General features: G+C 40.8%; 2 protein-coding genes across 2 annotated transcripts in view; both read right to left on the bottom strand.

Annotated features, from left to right (window-relative positions):
* Nucleotides 1–4205, bottom strand: part of adgb (androglobin) — a 37257-nt gene extending 33052 nt beyond the window's left edge. Inside the window, exons 1-5 of the mRNA XM_023407052.2 lie at nucleotides 4076–4205; nucleotides 3491–3650; nucleotides 3263–3355; nucleotides 2016–2087; nucleotides 1559–1735 (exon numbers count right to left, since the gene is read on the bottom strand). Of these exons, the coding sequence (XP_023262820.1) occupies nucleotides 1559–1735; nucleotides 2016–2087; nucleotides 3263–3355; nucleotides 3491–3650; nucleotides 4076–4146 (573 nt within the window). The 5' untranslated portion in view covers nucleotides 4147–4205. The remainder of the gene's footprint in view (nucleotides 1–1558; nucleotides 1736–2015; nucleotides 2088–3262; nucleotides 3356–3490; nucleotides 3651–4075) is intronic.
* A 1284-nt stretch (nucleotides 4206–5489) lies between these two features.
* The window catches only part of rab32a (RAB32a, member RAS oncogene family), a 15647-nt gene continuing 3709 nt past the window's right edge, over nucleotides 5490–17427 (bottom strand). Inside the window, exons 2-3 of the mRNA XM_023407050.2 lie at nucleotides 9905–10182; nucleotides 5490–6806 (exon numbers count right to left, since the gene is read on the bottom strand). Coding sequence (XP_023262818.1) covers nucleotides 6657–6806; nucleotides 9905–10182 — 428 coding nt within the window. The 3' untranslated portion in view covers nucleotides 5490–6656. The remainder of the gene's footprint in view (nucleotides 6807–9904; nucleotides 10183–17427) is intronic.

Below are 17427 nucleotides of genomic sequence, written 5' to 3' on the forward strand. Positions count from 1 at the left end.
ATGTGTAACTTTGATCATTACAATTAGCACTAAAAGAAGATTTTTTCTTAAAAACACAAAATGTTACTCATCACCACAAAATTTCTGATCTATGGGTTTCATATTCATATTCCATATTTCTCCTAGCATCAGCTATGCTTGCATCTTTGCATCTTGTGTTGTGTCAGAGCTTGTTACATGCTGTCTGTGGAGTAGTCTGTCTACTGGCCGTCTGGGGGAGTTTCACACTGCTTGTAAGGAAAAGCAGCACAAGCAGATGATAATCTGACTGACTGTTCACAGCTGTGCCTCTCCCTTATCTATGAGAGCAGTGTGCACAAGCAATGCAATCCTATATACAGTTTGGGAAGGCACACTCCTTTCCTTGCTTCTTCTTTCCATTATCTTGTCAAACCGACACCCCGAGGAGGAGCTTGATGTGTTCACAGATGGGGTAAAATACAGTGCGAAAGGGCAAGTTAGAGGAGGAGGGAAGAAAAGGAGGAATGGAGAGACGGATAGGGTTGCAGGATAGTAAAAAAACAGGGTGGCGAAATGAGAATAGAATGGATATTCACAGTGGTGTGAAGGCGGAAACAGAAAAGAGATTGAAGAACAATAAAAGGATCAGACAAGCTGGGGAGAAATGGAGTAGCCATGAGCCAAATAGGCAAGGAAACAGGATCGTGGGTTGGGGGCTGGGTGCTTAATGCCATCTCAACAACCATCTGTTCGTGTGCTCTGGTTGGCACGAGGACTGCCGCCTACAACCGTGTCATGCTTGTTTGTCAAGGCAAGAGTCACAGTGTTACAGGACACCGCCACTTTTAGCTGTGTGTTTCACTCTCGCTGATCCAAATTGTTGCGCAGGAAGAAGTTCCCTTTCTGAAATGACGCAATGATGTAGTTTCCACTACCCAGAAGTCTGTGGCACATACTGAAACTCACAAGCCAGCAACTTCACACTGTATCCCAATGCAATGATGACCTTTATTTAGGAGGCAAAAATGTGTAAAATCCTTACACTTAATATGATAATGCAGTGCATGGATACTTCCCTGGGTTGTGCCTGCTCTCATAGACTTACTAGGCATCAATATCCAACTTGAGCCTTGCTCTCTGAGAATCAGCTGACTCCTGTTAAGCCTTATCTATTCATCAGGCAATGTATGAAGCCCAGCCACTTTTGGCACAGCAGTAAGACTGATTGATTTGAGCTCTGAGTGGATAAGGCTTTCTCATTCCTTCCCCCCTCCATCCTCAATCTATCCCAATTCCCCTGTCATCTGTTGCATCCTATGGGGTTTGCTGAACAATACAATGCAATTTCATGTCATCCATTGCATCAAGCGCGCCCCCTCTAAAAAAGTGTGATTAACAAAGAGTCATTGTGACACAACGACTTCATCTGAAAGGATGTCAGGATTTTTGAGTTTTCTACCATGTTTTGCATTTTCATACAGTGTAAAGATCAGACCAAAAAGCCATCTTATTGTGAATAAGAGTTCACAAAGTCCTCAGTAGAATCTGATGACTACGTGTCAGTGGGTGTCTGCATGTGTGTGTGTGTCTGGCTTACCATCCAGTAGAGCCTGACCAAGTATTTCCCATAGTTGTTGTAGAGCGGCACATGATTTTTCACCACCTTACACAGCGAGTAGATGTGTTCCCAAGGTTTCCAACCCTCCTGTTCTGTAGATGTATTGTTATGCAGCGCCCAAGTAATATAGATTTCACTGATGATCCACCTCATTATCTTGATCGAAGAACGAGGAGAGAAGGGGAAGAAAAATAATCACGGGTCAAATAACTACCAACAGATCTTTAGATCTTTAGATCTGTCGGCTGAATCATCAATAATCTGATCTATCATTCACTGAATCAATTGGGCATTGCATTGTACCCCAGTCTCATTCATTTCTGTCAGTCAAGCGTCACCCTGTTTGTCATCTGACTTAAACAATCAAAGTGCTGATCAATACTCACTAGCCAAAAGTCAATGTGATTTTTATTGGAGAAAGCTGTTGAAAACTAACCTCACTGTGAATCAGATGATCATTCGGAGAGATTAGGTTAAACTTCATTTGATTTTCAACAACAACAGGACCCTGAAAAAAAAGCACAACCTTGTTTTCATTGTAGGCACAGATTGATCTGAGAATTGACAAACTTTCTGAATTAAGGTTATTACATAGTGTGTTGTGGCATCTCTACACATGAGAATCACTCATTACAATAACACAGTGGCAAACCAACTTTAGAATATCGCTGTCACATGATCACATGTTTAAAATGGACATGAACACGTGACCTACTATATGCTTCCCTACTAATCCCAAGGCCTGAACTAGTCTAACCTCGCCATGATACTCTCTGACTGTGTCTGTGATGAATATTTAACTACCAAGTTAATAGACTCTTCCATGTTACTGAATAATTTGAATTAATGGCTTAGGTGATAGTGAGAGAGATTTGCTGTGGGTCATGTGAGGTTGTGTTTTCTCCCATCTTTGCAGAAGCTGAAAGTGAAAAGCTAGACTTTAAAGAAATTCAGTCAATAACTGATTTGGAAAACAGACTGGTATAGACCAATTCAGAGGGAACATCACAGAAGAGTTGTTGCCTGCAACTGCACGGCTGATTGCTTTTTTGATTAGCCCGTGTTCCTTTTGTATGAAATTAATAAAAATGCTTTTGACATCTTGAGTGAAAAGGCAGCGTGTGACCTGCCAAGGACTAATTCAAAATGCAGGAAGCTTCCAGTAATTGCTAAATACTGCTCTGAGAGAGGGGTAACAGAAAAGTGGAGAGATGCAATTAAAACTTCACTGGAGGTGACTAGAGAGCAGATTTCCATAACTACATTTCACAAAGAAATTCACTTTGTTAATATATGTAATATGTAAGCTGGAACCATCAGATCAGTTACTTAACCTGTCAATTTTTCTGATTAGTGTATTAATCCTTAAGTCAAAGTAAGACCATGCAGTCTATTAATTCTTTAGTCTAAAAAATGTGAAATAAAGACTAAAGACCACAAAAGGCTAGAGGAAGGCTATTGTCTTAAATATGGTTATTTCTGGACCAATTAGCCAAAAAAAAAAAAAAAAGCCTTTGTGTGTATTTGAACTGCTGCATAACATACACTGTAACAGTCCAAGTATAAACCAATTGTGTCGATTACAATGACATGGATCAACATTGTCAAATTAAGACAAGCAGACATTTGACATGTACTGTTCCACTAGAAACCATATCATTTTTATAGAAGGATGAAGGTCACCTTGTTGACAATAAACTCAGTAGGACGTTTCCAGGAGTGCACTTTCAAAGATGGAGGCAGGGTAATTTTTCCCTCAGGATCTTCAAAAAATGGCTGTAGACACAAGCAAACAAAGTGAACGTGGAATACAAAAGTGCAGTGAACAAAGAAACAATATAGTGTCAACATCAATATCAGCGGTAAAGTGGGTCTGAAGGAAATTTGCATTGTTTTCTGTTCCAGATTTACCGTGCTGGGACTCTTGCTTGTCTTTCCATCTTCAGCTCCTTTATTTGAGTCCCATTTCTCCTTGCTGACTTCTGCATCGTTCCACTCAGGCCATATGGGGAATCTGCACTTCAACGCACCTCCTAGACTCTCTGAGGAAGTGGCAACTAAGGACGCTGCTCTGAAAACATGACACATAGCAATTCCTTATATTTGTTCTTGGCTTCCCTTTTGTCAATATTTAGCAGCAAAATTATCCTGTTCAGAAGCAGAGATTCCGTCAAGAGTAAACCCCCCAAATCTCTTGTTTACCCTCTCTTAGTGAAAGTGGTATTAGCTTATTAGATACTGCTGGCTGTTATCGTTATGATGATCACAGACTGGGGATTAACACACATACCATATGTGATTTTGTACATGTCAAGTGGCTATCAGGCTTCTGATTCACAGCGATAGATAAAATATGATGTTCTGCCTCTGGTACATGGATGTATTATAAGATCAGGCTCTGGTACGGTTAGCAAGCTTCCTGAGTGTAAGCTAACGCTAATGCTAACTACAGCTGTCCTTAATTAAACCTATTTGCCAACACTAACCCAAACTCACTCTGTCTGTCGGTCTGATAAAGAGACTTTGCTGGAGGAGGACTCCTTTTTCTTTGGCCCTGCCTTGGACATTGCACTTGGTGGGATAAGTGTGAAAATCAAGTGACCAAGAAACGAGGAAGTCGGGTAGACCACCGGACTTGCGTTTGTTTGGAAATGTCTCTGCTCTTGAAAGTTTACGCGTTGCTTAGCAACATAGCTTTAACGTGGGCGGGGTCTGGGGCTGTTGCATCAATGGTTACTATAGTGTGGGACAGAGCAGATATTCATTTATTTACATGAAGATAGAGCTTCAAAATGTAAATACAATAAATTAACCATCTGGCCGTATTGCTCTACATTTAAACTAACTACTATTAGAAATACCTTTCAAAAGTTTGCAATCAAAAGAATGCAATATAATACCACTGAATCAAAAACCTTTCTGGAACCATATTGATAAAATCATCACAAAAATGCCACATCCTGAGGGCCATTGTGTTGAATTTCATTATGTTGCCTCAAGTCTGTCTCCATGTGATGTACATTTGGATCAGTTGACTGAGAGTTGCTGTAATGCCTGCACACAACACAACTGGCACGCCTCCATTGCATTCCTGCTCTGGTAACAATTAGGTATGTGGAAGAGCACAAACTGTAGTGTTGAGAGCATAATGTCTGGTGACTATCACACACTGTTTCTTGAGTGGAGTCACATGGCCCTCTCTTGCTCACACACACTCACACACACAGTATGAGTTGTACTTTTCACACATACCGCTATAACCAAAGTCCTTTGTGCTTGACTTTCTTTGAGGGACACAGCCCTATATGGTATGGGTATATGTTGTATTAGATATTTTGTACACATACACACATTCTGTAAGATTTCTTCTCAGTCTAGACTGTTGAGGTCGTGAAAGTGGCCATTAATCTGTGCTTTTCATTAGGATGGCTAATATTTAGGGCGACTTTAAAATTGATAAACTAATGTTGCCAACCAGTCGTTTTTCACGATGATGTTTGTTGGAGCAATACTAACTTGCTGCCATTTCAGAATCAATGTCCTACAAACCTACAATCGCATGCACCAGGCATTAGTGCTTGTACAGTATGCTAATAAGAAGTGTGTTAATATTAGAATAATCCCAGCTAAACTGGCTTGATCCAAGATGTCTACGTATCAGTAGAAACCAATGAATTTTATAATCTGAAACATCTGCTTGGGAAGATGAGCCATAAAATCCAAACAGGGAAATAAAATGTCTATATTGTATTTGAGCCAAATGTTGTGCTTTGAGTATGCTGGGCAACATCAACATTGCCCCAGTGTTGTTGTTATTAGGTTACATATATAAATACGTGACATAGACACATTTAATCAATAAGATAAATACATGCGATCAGACAGTCTAATTACTAGTACACAACACAAATCTGTTAAAATGTTTATTCTGTTTTGGTCTTGTATATTTAAAGTATTTTCACATGTAAACTTAATCTCATCTCCATGTTAAAAAATTCATATTTCATCTGAACACTTAACAGATTACCATCCCTATGTACAAGAGAGTGCAGTCCTCTGTATGACTCTGTTTTTATCTCACCAGTTGTATAATGCACGACCCAACACATTTTAAAAATACATACTGTAAATCAGTTCCACATTTTCATACTTGTGGAGAGACAATCAGACGATTTCTCAGTGTCTCATACATAACCATCATTAGAGTTTTTTTTCTGAAATACTGTATTGTCCATCTGTGTCCTTGTAAAGGTCTGAGTGAACAACGAAAAGTGTGACCCACCCTCCTTTTAAAATATTTAAAAAAAAAAGTATTATGGCACATTATTTCAGAGAAGATATGGCATAAAGAAAACAATTCATAATAGCAATGAGATAGGCCAACATTTTGATATTGCTTAACTGTGATGCTGATATGAGAACAGGTGGACACACAAACATGAGTATGATGTAACATGAATGTCTAAGGGACAGTAACCGAAGGAAGACTTCAGACAGACTGAACAATTAAAGTCTCTTGTTTCATAGACAAATGTTAAATGACAAAGATAATGAGAGAAAATAGACCAAAAGTGACAGATACTAGGAGGCTACAGGTTGTTCTCTAGCAGTGTTTCTCAGTGTTCTGCTTAGTTTCCACCCCTTCTCAGGTGAGGTACCGTCCAGGGCTCCAGAGGCTGTCAGGGCAACAGAAGGAGTATAGTATGAAGGGCTTGGTGGAGTTCATAGTTGGTGGTAGAATACACAGTCAAGTGAATATGTGGTGAGACAAACACAATAATAAAGATCCTGTGGTTTGGAGATGTGGGACGAAACAGGAAACAGCATGGTAGAGGCAATGGCAACATTTGCGACAACATCAAGATAAAATTGGGCTTCTGTTCTGGCCTAGGGATAGCTACAGTGAGAGATTTGGATGTGCAGGTCAAATGGGCAGCAGTGCCGGGAGGAGAAGTTCCTGGAGCTTTGAAGACCCAAAAATTCATATTCCTCTGCGAGGTTGCAGTAGAGGGCTGAGAGCCACAGGCATCGGACCCTGCCAAAGGGAGGCGGATGGCTAATGTGAATGGATTGAGTGTTAGCAGCAGCCTGACTTGCTCTCAGCAGCCACAGTCTCCTGGTCCAGTTTGATCCGGTCTCCATTGTTCTCCTCGTATGGCAAACCTTTGTCGTTAGCCAAGATATTCTCTACCAGGAAACGTGCTGCCTCATCCACGTTGATGTTGTCCTATGAAAAGGTCAAAACAGTATGTCAGAGAGGTGATAAAGCACTGATTTCACAAACTATTGCACATTTACACCTTAGTGACAGTGCAGACACCAGTCCTTGCCCCTGCCTCTGCTTGCCCATTAATGCTTGTAGCAAGCTTCATTTAATAGGAGGCATCACAGGCCTTTATAGACACTGCAGTGTTTATTTTCAGAATTGCTCCGGAAGTCCACTAAACTCCTTTATATGAACCAGCCTGTTAAAGAAAGACAGAGACAGTTGCCAGAGAGTCAAGCTGAGGCCAGAAGAGACGAGCTAAAGAAAAGAAACTAAACAAACAAACCAAAAAAAAAAAGCCATTTGCTTATGTCCTTCACACTGTGGTCAAAAGCTGTCATCCTGTGGGCTGAAGAAGAAATGAGTATGAATGGCCTTTACTAGAGATGTTTACAAAAGAGGCCTGGGCAAGGCAAACAGACAGTAAGTGTATATTTAAAAAAAAAAAAAAAAAAAAGGAAAAAAGGAACAAAAAACAAAAAAAAACTATATATATCACATTCACACCTGGAAGCGGCACAGTACAACCACAGTCTGACCTGACGGCCACTGGGCACTGAGGGGTTAAGAACTTTGCTGAAGGGAACCACACTGTTGTTCATGAGGGAGGGGCAAGCGCTGCTTTTTCACTTTTCCCACCCAGATTTAACCCTGCCGGTCCGGGGACTGAACCGGCAACCTTCCAGTCACACGCTCTCTCCTCTAATCTTTAGGCCACCGCTGGAAAAAAAAAAAAAGTTTCTTGATGAACTGGTGTGACATGGGAATACAACCCCATGATTATGAGTAGCCAACCGTCTACCGCTCACCCTGCATGACTTTGAAAAACAGTGATTGTGTGCACCAATCAGAACCAGACAACCCTCTTAATTAGAGGGACCAAGTTGTTGACTACATGGTAACAAAGGCTGATTAAGACCAGAAAAAAAAAAAAAAAAGTTGATTGAGTGACGTGCCTCAGCCACAAAACTGTGATGAAAACAATGCAACCTCATCATGATTGTGTAGTCTTTACATGTTTGACTGATGTTTTGTCAAACGGAAAGAAAGCCTGCTTCTCCTTGACAGAATTCCAAACACAGGTTGTTGTGGGTTGAATTTAACACCAGTGTGACAGGGCACACAAAACAAGCACAACACTTCATCCCACTCCCTGAAAGGAAACATCCAGAAAGGCTTTGCACACATCTCTCACACACACACACACACACACACACACACACACACTTTCACATGACAGCACGTGACACGGCTGCAGGGCCTGAGGTTATTGGAATGAGTTAATAAAGCTAACTCAGCGCTTGTTCTCATCAAAGCATTCTTCTATACTATAAAAGGTGGTTATGGTTTAAGATGTAGAAGCGTGTGTCCTAGAAGGACAAAGAGGCTGAGTTCGGAAAAAAAAAGACTGTGATGGGAAAAGGAGGTGAGGAAGACACAGGAGGGGAGGGACTTCTCTGGAGTCTCATAGTTAGAAAGTACGAATGAACATTTGTCTTGCTGAGCTTCCAAAGCGCATCAGGAACAACTGCAATTTCCAAGGGAAGTGATTTATTAATGAGAATGAGCTGGCACATGCAGCCTTTTGTTTGTCAAACTGGTGCCCTCCCACAGTTACCTGCTGAGGAATATGATAGCATAGAGAGTTTGTGAGAGATTTACAACACAGACTAACAACTGTGGAAAGTAAGTGGATAGATTTTTACAATTTTGAGGTATTTGTAGTGTTATTTTATTACCTCCACTCCACTACATTTAAGAGGAGAATTGTACTTTTTACTCATATTTATAGATCAAACTACCCAACCAGTTAGAATTTGCTCCACCTTGTCCAACCACAGCATTAAAGCACAGTTTATATGTTAATGCATCAATAATAATGTTCCCCATCATATAATAATATATAACACTGGCATGGGCCATTCTGGATAATGAGCACTAATACTGTCAGTACATTTAAAGCATTACCTGCTACTTTTACTCCAGCAAACAAATGCAGAATGCTTCTTCCAACACCGTAGGCTTCGTGTTTCACCCATTTTTTTCACCTATTATATGTACGAACCTATCTCGGAACTGAACCTTTGAAGAAGTGAGCGGCAGCCAAAATGGTCTCACTTCATCAAATTCTCCCCACAAAAACAGAACTTCAGTAGCGCAGTGCAAACACACAGACACCGTAACACCAAACTTGTGACACCATGACCCAAGTTGAGGAGAAACACTACAGAACATTATCTTTCAGGGCCTCACCCCTCTGACCCCTCACAGCTCCAGGCTGAAACATCAATCAACGTCACGCGATACTGTATCACACTGGCTGCCCCACAGATCTTTTCACTGGGTGGGATGATATGGATGGATGTCCGTGGATGTAGTCGCACAGATGGCACGATTAAAAAAACAATATACTATTATATGACTATCTACAAACTGCCATACTTAACACTGAATTTGGGATTAAAATTGCTAATGTGAACAGCTGCTGAATGAGTGCCTGCGTGCTTAACATACACTACATGTGACCATTTCACAATCACCACAGGGTGATTACACCATTCAGAAAGAGCCTGGCTTCCCCACACGATAACTTTCGAAGACTTCCTGTTCTCATTCTTTCTGCATGAGTAGCAAAGAAGTTCAGTAACTTCAGTAAAATGGCAAAATACCCTCACTGTAAAAGTCCAGTGGCTCCTTATTTTTACTCAGCTATGTGTACTTCAAAGTCCTTATCGCATCCGATTTACCACAAACAACAAGTGTGGACATGTGGAAAATAAGATTTGAAACCGTAACTAGTTATGTTTGAACCATGACCCAAGAAGCTTTAAAAGAAATATCTATCTCCCATGATATTTCAGCCAGCATTAATATGGCTAACTTTGGTAATTTCATGCTGCTGAACCCTGATTTAAACTGTAGAAGAACCAGAAATAAAACATAAAGAGGCATCTGAGGGAGGAAAGAAGCCTGTTAAACAGATGTTGAGAGGAATGTATGTAAAATCACATGGTTCTGTTTCATGTACATGTGCTATTATTAGCTTCTGTGTCTCTCACCTTAGCTGAGGTTTCAAACCAGCCCAGAAAGCCAGTCTCTTTGCAGAAATTGTCCATTAGGGCTGTGTTGTTGGAGCTCTCTTTCTTCTGGTCACATTTATTGGCGAGCAGCACTGAGGGGATGGGGTTGCCATTAGCCAGCTTCACCTTGCTGTCCAAGTCATGCTTCCACTTAGATACAGCTTCAAATGTGGAGCCCCTTGTCACGTCGAACACCACAAACGCCCCCACGGCCTCTTTGTAGTACACCCGAGTCATGTTCCCAAATCGCTCTTGACCTGGGGGATGGGAAGAGACTTCAGTGGAATATTTGCATTTTTACAAAGCGCTTGACAGCTAGATGAGTAACAGGGCTTTGGGTTTGTGAATGATTAAGAAAATGTGGATTGTTGAATCCATCAAAGCGGATTATGATTTACCATCTGAACCAAAACACCAAAACAGCCTCTTAAAGACGAAAACCAAATACCTAGCCCTGAGCCTGGTTGCAGTAAGTGGTGAGACATTCAGTATTTAAATTTCATTTCCTCCCCTATACGTGACCAAAAAATGATCAGGATAAACATGGTTCCTATTCGACCTACTTTCCCCAATTTGCCATGGGCCTAATCCGCACAGAGAATGGCAGAAGTAATCTGCCATAATAATAAGCCCATTCTCTGTAGTCATTCTCTGAGAAAATCTGAGATGATATTTCACAAAGGCAAAGCAAGGGGAATTACCAAGGGGATATGGGATGTCACTATCAATCTGAGAAGGCCTTTTCTTAAACACAACTGGACCACTTTTAGGGTTTGTTTCATACTTCTCTAAAAATCTACTGATTACAGTCACATCACATCATATTAGCTCATCAAAGGGTATCACATGCCTCTGCAAAACAGTGATGCATTAGGTCAACTGCAGTGTTTATTCTGAAACTGTTTGTTGTATTTTGTATTTGTATTACATTTAAAATCAACGAGGAAATGGACTCTTGAGGTGAGATAATAATTCAAGGAACAACACTCTAACATGCCTTTAAGTCTGCCCACGTAACTTCACTTCAACTGTGCACTGAGGCGCATAGACCGGTGCCTCAGCAGGGGGAAGTGAATCTATGTTCGACTGGCGTTAAGTTACCTCTGGTTGGCGTCACACTCTCAAGCATACCTAAGTGATCAAAAAAGTCCTTTCTGCCTCAGATCACTTTACTGACCTATCAAGATCTTATGGAGAAGCATGGAGTTGGCGCTTCCTCTATTTCATTTTCCCATCCATAAATCTCCCCTCCCTTTTGTGCAGCTCTAGCAACAGGGACTGGTAGAGCTTCCAACTGCCATCACTTGCATATGGGGAAAAACATATCCTAAATTTAAAAGGATAAGGCTGGTAAGATTCTATATTTTCTTATTGTCATAAAAATACCATAAACTAACACTGTCTTAGTTTGTCTCTCAACACCTTCCAACCGCCCCAGGCTGTATGTTGCTCTCAGCTCAAGCCCGTTCAGTGTTAATGAATACCTAAATCTTTAAAGACACATCATGAATGTACAGTATACTTTCAGTTTTAAAGAAGGATGAATAATTTCAAGTCACCAGAGCACTGTAGTTTTCAGCAAACATTACTCAAACTGTGTTTTTTTTTTTGGTGACTGTTTTTGGCTGCATGTTCAGTGTAATGAAGGAAAAATGTCATACTGATGCGTTTTTAATAGTTTTGGGACAACAGTGGAGGTTTTTGGCACAGATGAATAAGCTATATCAAGCTTTGGCTAAACAGACAATACTTGTTACAGGCTCTGTTCACCTTCATTTAGCTTTTTTTTTATGGAATTTATCTGAAATAAGAAGAAAATAAAGATATAATCAAATTGAAAAGCCTTTAACAACCAACGAGGTACACAGATTAGCTGCTTACCTCAAAATTCAAACAGAAGAGGTTAGATGGTTACTAAAAAATGGTACCCTGTGATTGGTCTGTTATCTGGGTGCCTAGACAGTTAGGTGTGTTAACACTGCCTGAAGCTAGAGGAACTGAGAACAAGCATGAACAGGCCAGAGCTGTGATGATAATCTGTGACTCAGACGTTCTTGGTTGCAAATGTAAAATGAGAGTATTTTCAGACAAAAACAGACAGGTGTGGAGATTGCTCAACAGAAATAATAATTTTCATTGCCTGCAGAATAGTTCAAATGACATACACTGTGTGTTTCAGACAGTTCTGACGGAAAACCACAAAAAGCCGTTTTAGATTAAAAGTTAGATGGAGGATTAGGATTTTTATTTTTTCTTTTATTTTTAGTTTCTCACACACACACACACACACGCTTCGATAATATTATTCCTGTTTTTGTTCTGCTTTTTATGCAAACATCAGTTTTACTGTACTCACCATCCTAAACATGAGCTAAATATGGTTGAAGGTTCATTAAACTACAGAGGTGTGCTCATGTGAGTTTGGTAAAGAAACACTCAAAATGCTAATTTTTCGAGAATAACTCAAACTATTGTTTTGTGATGCAAAAGATTTGTGACTTGGATTCACAGCAGTTGTTGTCTGAACTGGAGACACCAGATTACGATCCTGTGGTCTGATTATTGCTGGCAAGGCTACCACTTGTTTACTTTGGATCACAGATTGTGTCTTTAAACCTGCTCATTCAATGTATTTTTAGTTTCAGTCTCTGCAATTATACATCAGGCTTCCAATGACTTGATGTAGCTTTTGATGGATTTGGCACATATTTTTGCTACACTGCTCCAATTTAAGAAAGCCTACAGGGCAAGTGTAATTGTACTATGTATTACACAGTTAACACCCTCCACTAGAGCCGACTTACAAAATACAAAACGAACCAAGAAAAGGTTTGAGGAACTGTGAGCACCGCTTCACGCAGTACACTTTCGCTTTTCTGTAGGTACTTGCCCAACCACGTAAGGAACTGGAGTGGCGTGGCGCAGTGCGGATGTGAGCAAGAGAGTGAATACACTATGGGGCCCACAGGCCTGACGGTAATTGCTCATAATTGAGAGTCTAATTTTAGCTGATATAACCCCAGGTGAATTCACCAGAGACACGACACAGTGGGATAAAGAGCCGATAGACTGAAATAAGTCTTTCATTTCCAGTCCTTGTGGTGCTCATACATCCAGTGGAGTGGAGGCAGAGGCCGAATATAGAAAGAAATAACTGGCTTAATGATTTTCAAAACACTTTTCTTCCTTTTATTCTATGCAAGGTCTGACTGAGCCCAGCATAACCATTAGCAGAGCAGAGTGACTGAACAATACTGACCACAAAGGCCTTGAATATTTCCAGATATAAAGGCACAGGAGAATAGAGGCAGATATTTCACAATAAAGCTGATGATGCTAAATGAAAGAAGCTTCCTCTTGTAATCAGTGAACAGAAATTATATTTTTTGCCTGCTCATCTTAGATCAGGAACTAGTTCACATAAAGTGCACGAGTGCAAAGCCGCGCTGTGTCACCGACTAGCTGAAAGAGCATGTCTGTGTGTGCTTTATGAAGTCATCATGATTCTTTAATCCATGTCTTCTTACGATTGTTTTGAATTCACATACAAGTTAGTTACTGCTTAATTATTTCTTTACTCTATAAGAACTGAGCTCCATAAGTGCTGAAGAGGCCATGACAACAAGTCATTGTCTGCGTTCAGCATTTCACGTGATTTTCTGACACGTCCAGTCCTTATTGCTGGGTCGATATGTGAGCAGAGCCAGTCTGGGGGGGTGTTAACCTCACTCCTCCTGGGAGAGAGCTGGCTGGATGGGAAAGACTCGTATCAAGTGTTTATATCAATCTATATGACCGAAGTGATTACAGTAGCACACTTGCACGTGCACTCACACATACACACCTGAGGGAGTAATGAGTTTTTTGGGATATTGATAAGGTGCTGAGGTTCCACACAGCAGTCACTAACATTAAATGACAGCAAATCCAATGATCCCTGACCTTTCAAGTGTCACAAGTACTGCTAATCATTCTGCTGCCTTTACTGAACCCACACCTGCTTCAGAAAAACAACACACAGAGCACAACCTGCACTACTTGTGATCTGGTGATTAGTTTGTTAAATCAAAGCAACTTACAATTATTTTCATTATAGATGAATCTGCAAACACATTTTCTTAATTAATTGATTTGTTTTGTGTATCAGATGTCAGAACACAGTGAAGTGGAGTTTAAGGTAACATTCTTGTTTTGTCCAACCAATAGGTATGATATTTACAGTGATGTAAAAGCAAATCTTTACATTTTAATTGGCAACTTGCTAGAAAAACAATTCATTTTCAGTTGATCGACTGATTGTTTCCCAGCTCACCTCATGTAGTGTTTATGGTAGATAAACGTGAGCGTTTCATGAAGCAGCTTATTTTTCTTCATGGGTTTTTTCGTTGTTTAGATTCATACTGTTGCAACTGGATGAGCACAAATAACTGGGTGTAAAATAAATGACTTTCTGTCAGTGTGTCCAGCTATCTAGCTAAAGGTTTGACCGACATGTCAGTTCTATCAATATTGCAATTCCTACTGCTCACAGACAGGGGTTAATAAAATTGATATCAAATAAAATACAATACAAAATTGTATTTGTCAAATGAATGGTATCAATGGTGTATTTTGTTTCTTGTTCTATGACTGATGATGCAAGAAATACATTTCTCTCTAAGTAAAGGACAAATAAAATTGTACTAAAAGCCTTAATGAGTGTCATACGCTGCTAACCCAATCAGCATAAAACACAGGAATGGAATGAGCAGTATGAACAATGGAGTATTTAAGCAGTGAACGCCACAGAGGAGCATGAGACTGCAGGAGAGAACAAAGACGTGCGCTGCTGCTTCAAACGCTCAACATGAGGCAACTGCCTTCAAACTAAAGAGAAGTACGTCAGAATCTGTCTGTAAAAGAGAGACAGTGAACTATTGTGGAATTCCAACGGCTTCAAACAAGGACATTTCAGTTCAGTCTACCACACTGATGAATAATGGTGCGTGACCTCAAGTACAGTTAGGCACTCCGGTTATGAACATGTGAAACCTTCATTTACAGAACCAGTACATGAAAAAGAAAGGGTTTAGTTACAGCCACTGTATCATCTCTGTTTGTTGTGTGGGAGAAACAGAAAGAAAGCAAAGTCTCATCATTATCCATAGCCCTAGCAACCCCAGTTTCCTCCACGGTCATACATATTGCTATCCTGTGGGTGGGTTACCATAGAAACTGTCCAAGCCAGACACGGCAGTAGCAACTGCAGCAGTCTCCGTCTGTTGTCAGGAGGCAACTAGCAGTGAAACTTCCCCACTTGCCCTCCCAACAACACTAAAATAACAAAGACAAACACAGGGTCCAGGCCTTCAGGTAGTCTTTAGCACGAGCTTCAAATGGGAGACTGTGAGGAACACATGACTGGCACGTTTACATTTCTCTGAGCAGCATGTGAGTAGTGACTTACTACAGCTTACTACAGCCTCTAGCACTGAACAGAGTCCGAATTGAGGGAAAATCCCCCCTCGCCCCCGACCATTAAGTGGTATTACCATTGTCCCCCCCTCCCCCCCTCACGGTTGAGGCTGATCAATGTAAAGCCTTGGCACAAGGTTGGAGGAATTTAGTTGAAAATTATAATATTTGTTGTAGAATCTTAAGCAGAATTACGACACATGACCCATATACAGCGTTGGCCCGACCCGTCTTAACAGTTCAGCACAGGCGCGGAAAGGTTTCTTAGTCTTAATCTCTATTTAGTGTTTGGTTGAGGAAGCTACCCTTTCAACGAAAATAATCAACTTACAACTGGGCTGCTGTCAAAGTAAAGTACAGTGACAGAGAAAAACTACTGCCCATACTGTTCCTTGAAAAGAGCGTAAAAGAAGATGCTTCCGAACACTAACTGGAGCACGGAAGCTGTTCTGGTGGCTCGTATAGCGGCCCAACACCTCACTAAAAGAACGAATACATCGTCTTTTCTGCTATTTATAGTTCTGTTGCAGTTTTAGTTCTTTGCTCCATCGACAGTGGCGCCATATGTTCGTCACACATCGTGCTTGAAACGGTCTCAATGTCACATTTAGTATGCACGGCTCTAAGTGTCAAATGGAGCTAAATTGCCTGGCAGCAATTATGTTTCTCTCTGTGGTTCCCAACTGGAGCTGAAACAATTCGTTGATTAATCAATTAGTTGAGCAACAGAGAACTTATCAGCAACTGTTTTGATAATTAATTGTTTCAGTAATTGTTCAAGCGAAAGAAAAAAAAAGTCAAACATGCTCGTCTTTGTCTTATGTGATAGTAAAATTAATATCTTTAATATCGATATCTTTAGACTGTCAGTCAGACAAAACAAGCACATTTGAAGATATTTTTCGTCACGTTTTCTAACATTTTATAGATCCAACAATTTAACAATCAGTCAAGAAAAAATCAGAAGATTCACTGATAATGGAAATAATCATTAGCACTGATTTGTTGATTAAATCCATTTCTAACAGTTTTTGTTTCTTTTGAAGGTACAAGTATCCAATATTTAAGGAGAAAAGCAAAGATTTGACAAAAGACAGAACAAATAAATTCAATTTGGCGTTTTTATTATTGTCCCTTTAATCATCTTGTGACCCTTCAGATTTACTTGGCAGAAACATCAGTATTTGAAAGAAAGAGAGGAGTTTATCAGAGTTCAGGGTAAAATTAGGTTTTTCAGGACTGAGACTCATCACTGTGATGGGAACCACTGCACACATCCAATTAAATATGCAACTTTCTGCCTCTACAGGAATGTTTGGTCTTACAAGGTGCTGGCTTTTCTGCTTTATGCCACGGTGGTAATCATCCTGTCCACCGGCTTAGACGAGTCCAGGAGAGAATAGCAATTCTGGGTGAAAGGGGGTTGGAAAGCCACAAGAATCACATTGACTTCCACGGTGCCCCCACCCCCACCCTCCACCCCCCACCCCATCTTGTACAGGCCTCTGATTACTATCATTCCTCCCAGACTGTAATCATTATTAAGGTTGGTAAAAGACAACAACTCTGAAGTTGCTCTCAGTGTTGCCAAGAAGATAATTCCTCCTCCTTTCCTGCACGATTAAATGGCTTAATGGCTGGTCTTAATGACTTGGCAAATATACCTCCAGCTTTCACTCCTTCACACCCACACACGTTTCATTACTTATTCTATCCTCGGAGTGTCCTCAGGCCAGGCCTTGGTGTAGGTGTCAATAATGAGGTTTAGCATCCGTGTCATCTCACCTCAAACTTTCTTCTCTCTGGTCAGGGCGTGTGGATGTAAGCGGCATGTGCAAAGTGCGTTCCCTCGTCTCTGTGAATGATATCGGTCTATCTACGTGTGTATGTGTGAAAGTGTTTTATTTACCCTCGCAGATCCTCTGATCGAGTGCTGTCTGGCTGTGACAGGCAGACGGCCGTCCCTGGCACTCAGTCACAGATGCCCCTGCTCGCTGAGCTCGTGCTGCCAGGGCCCAAGTGACGGGAGGGGGGGTGGGGGGGGCACA

This window comes from Seriola lalandi, unplaced genomic scaffold, assembly GCF_002814215.2.
Source record: "Seriola lalandi dorsalis isolate HSWRI2012SDOR001 ecotype SW California unplaced genomic scaffold, Sedor1 jcf7180002054326, whole genome shotgun sequence".
NCBI lineage: Eukaryota > Metazoa > Chordata > Actinopteri > Carangiformes > Carangidae > Seriola > Seriola lalandi.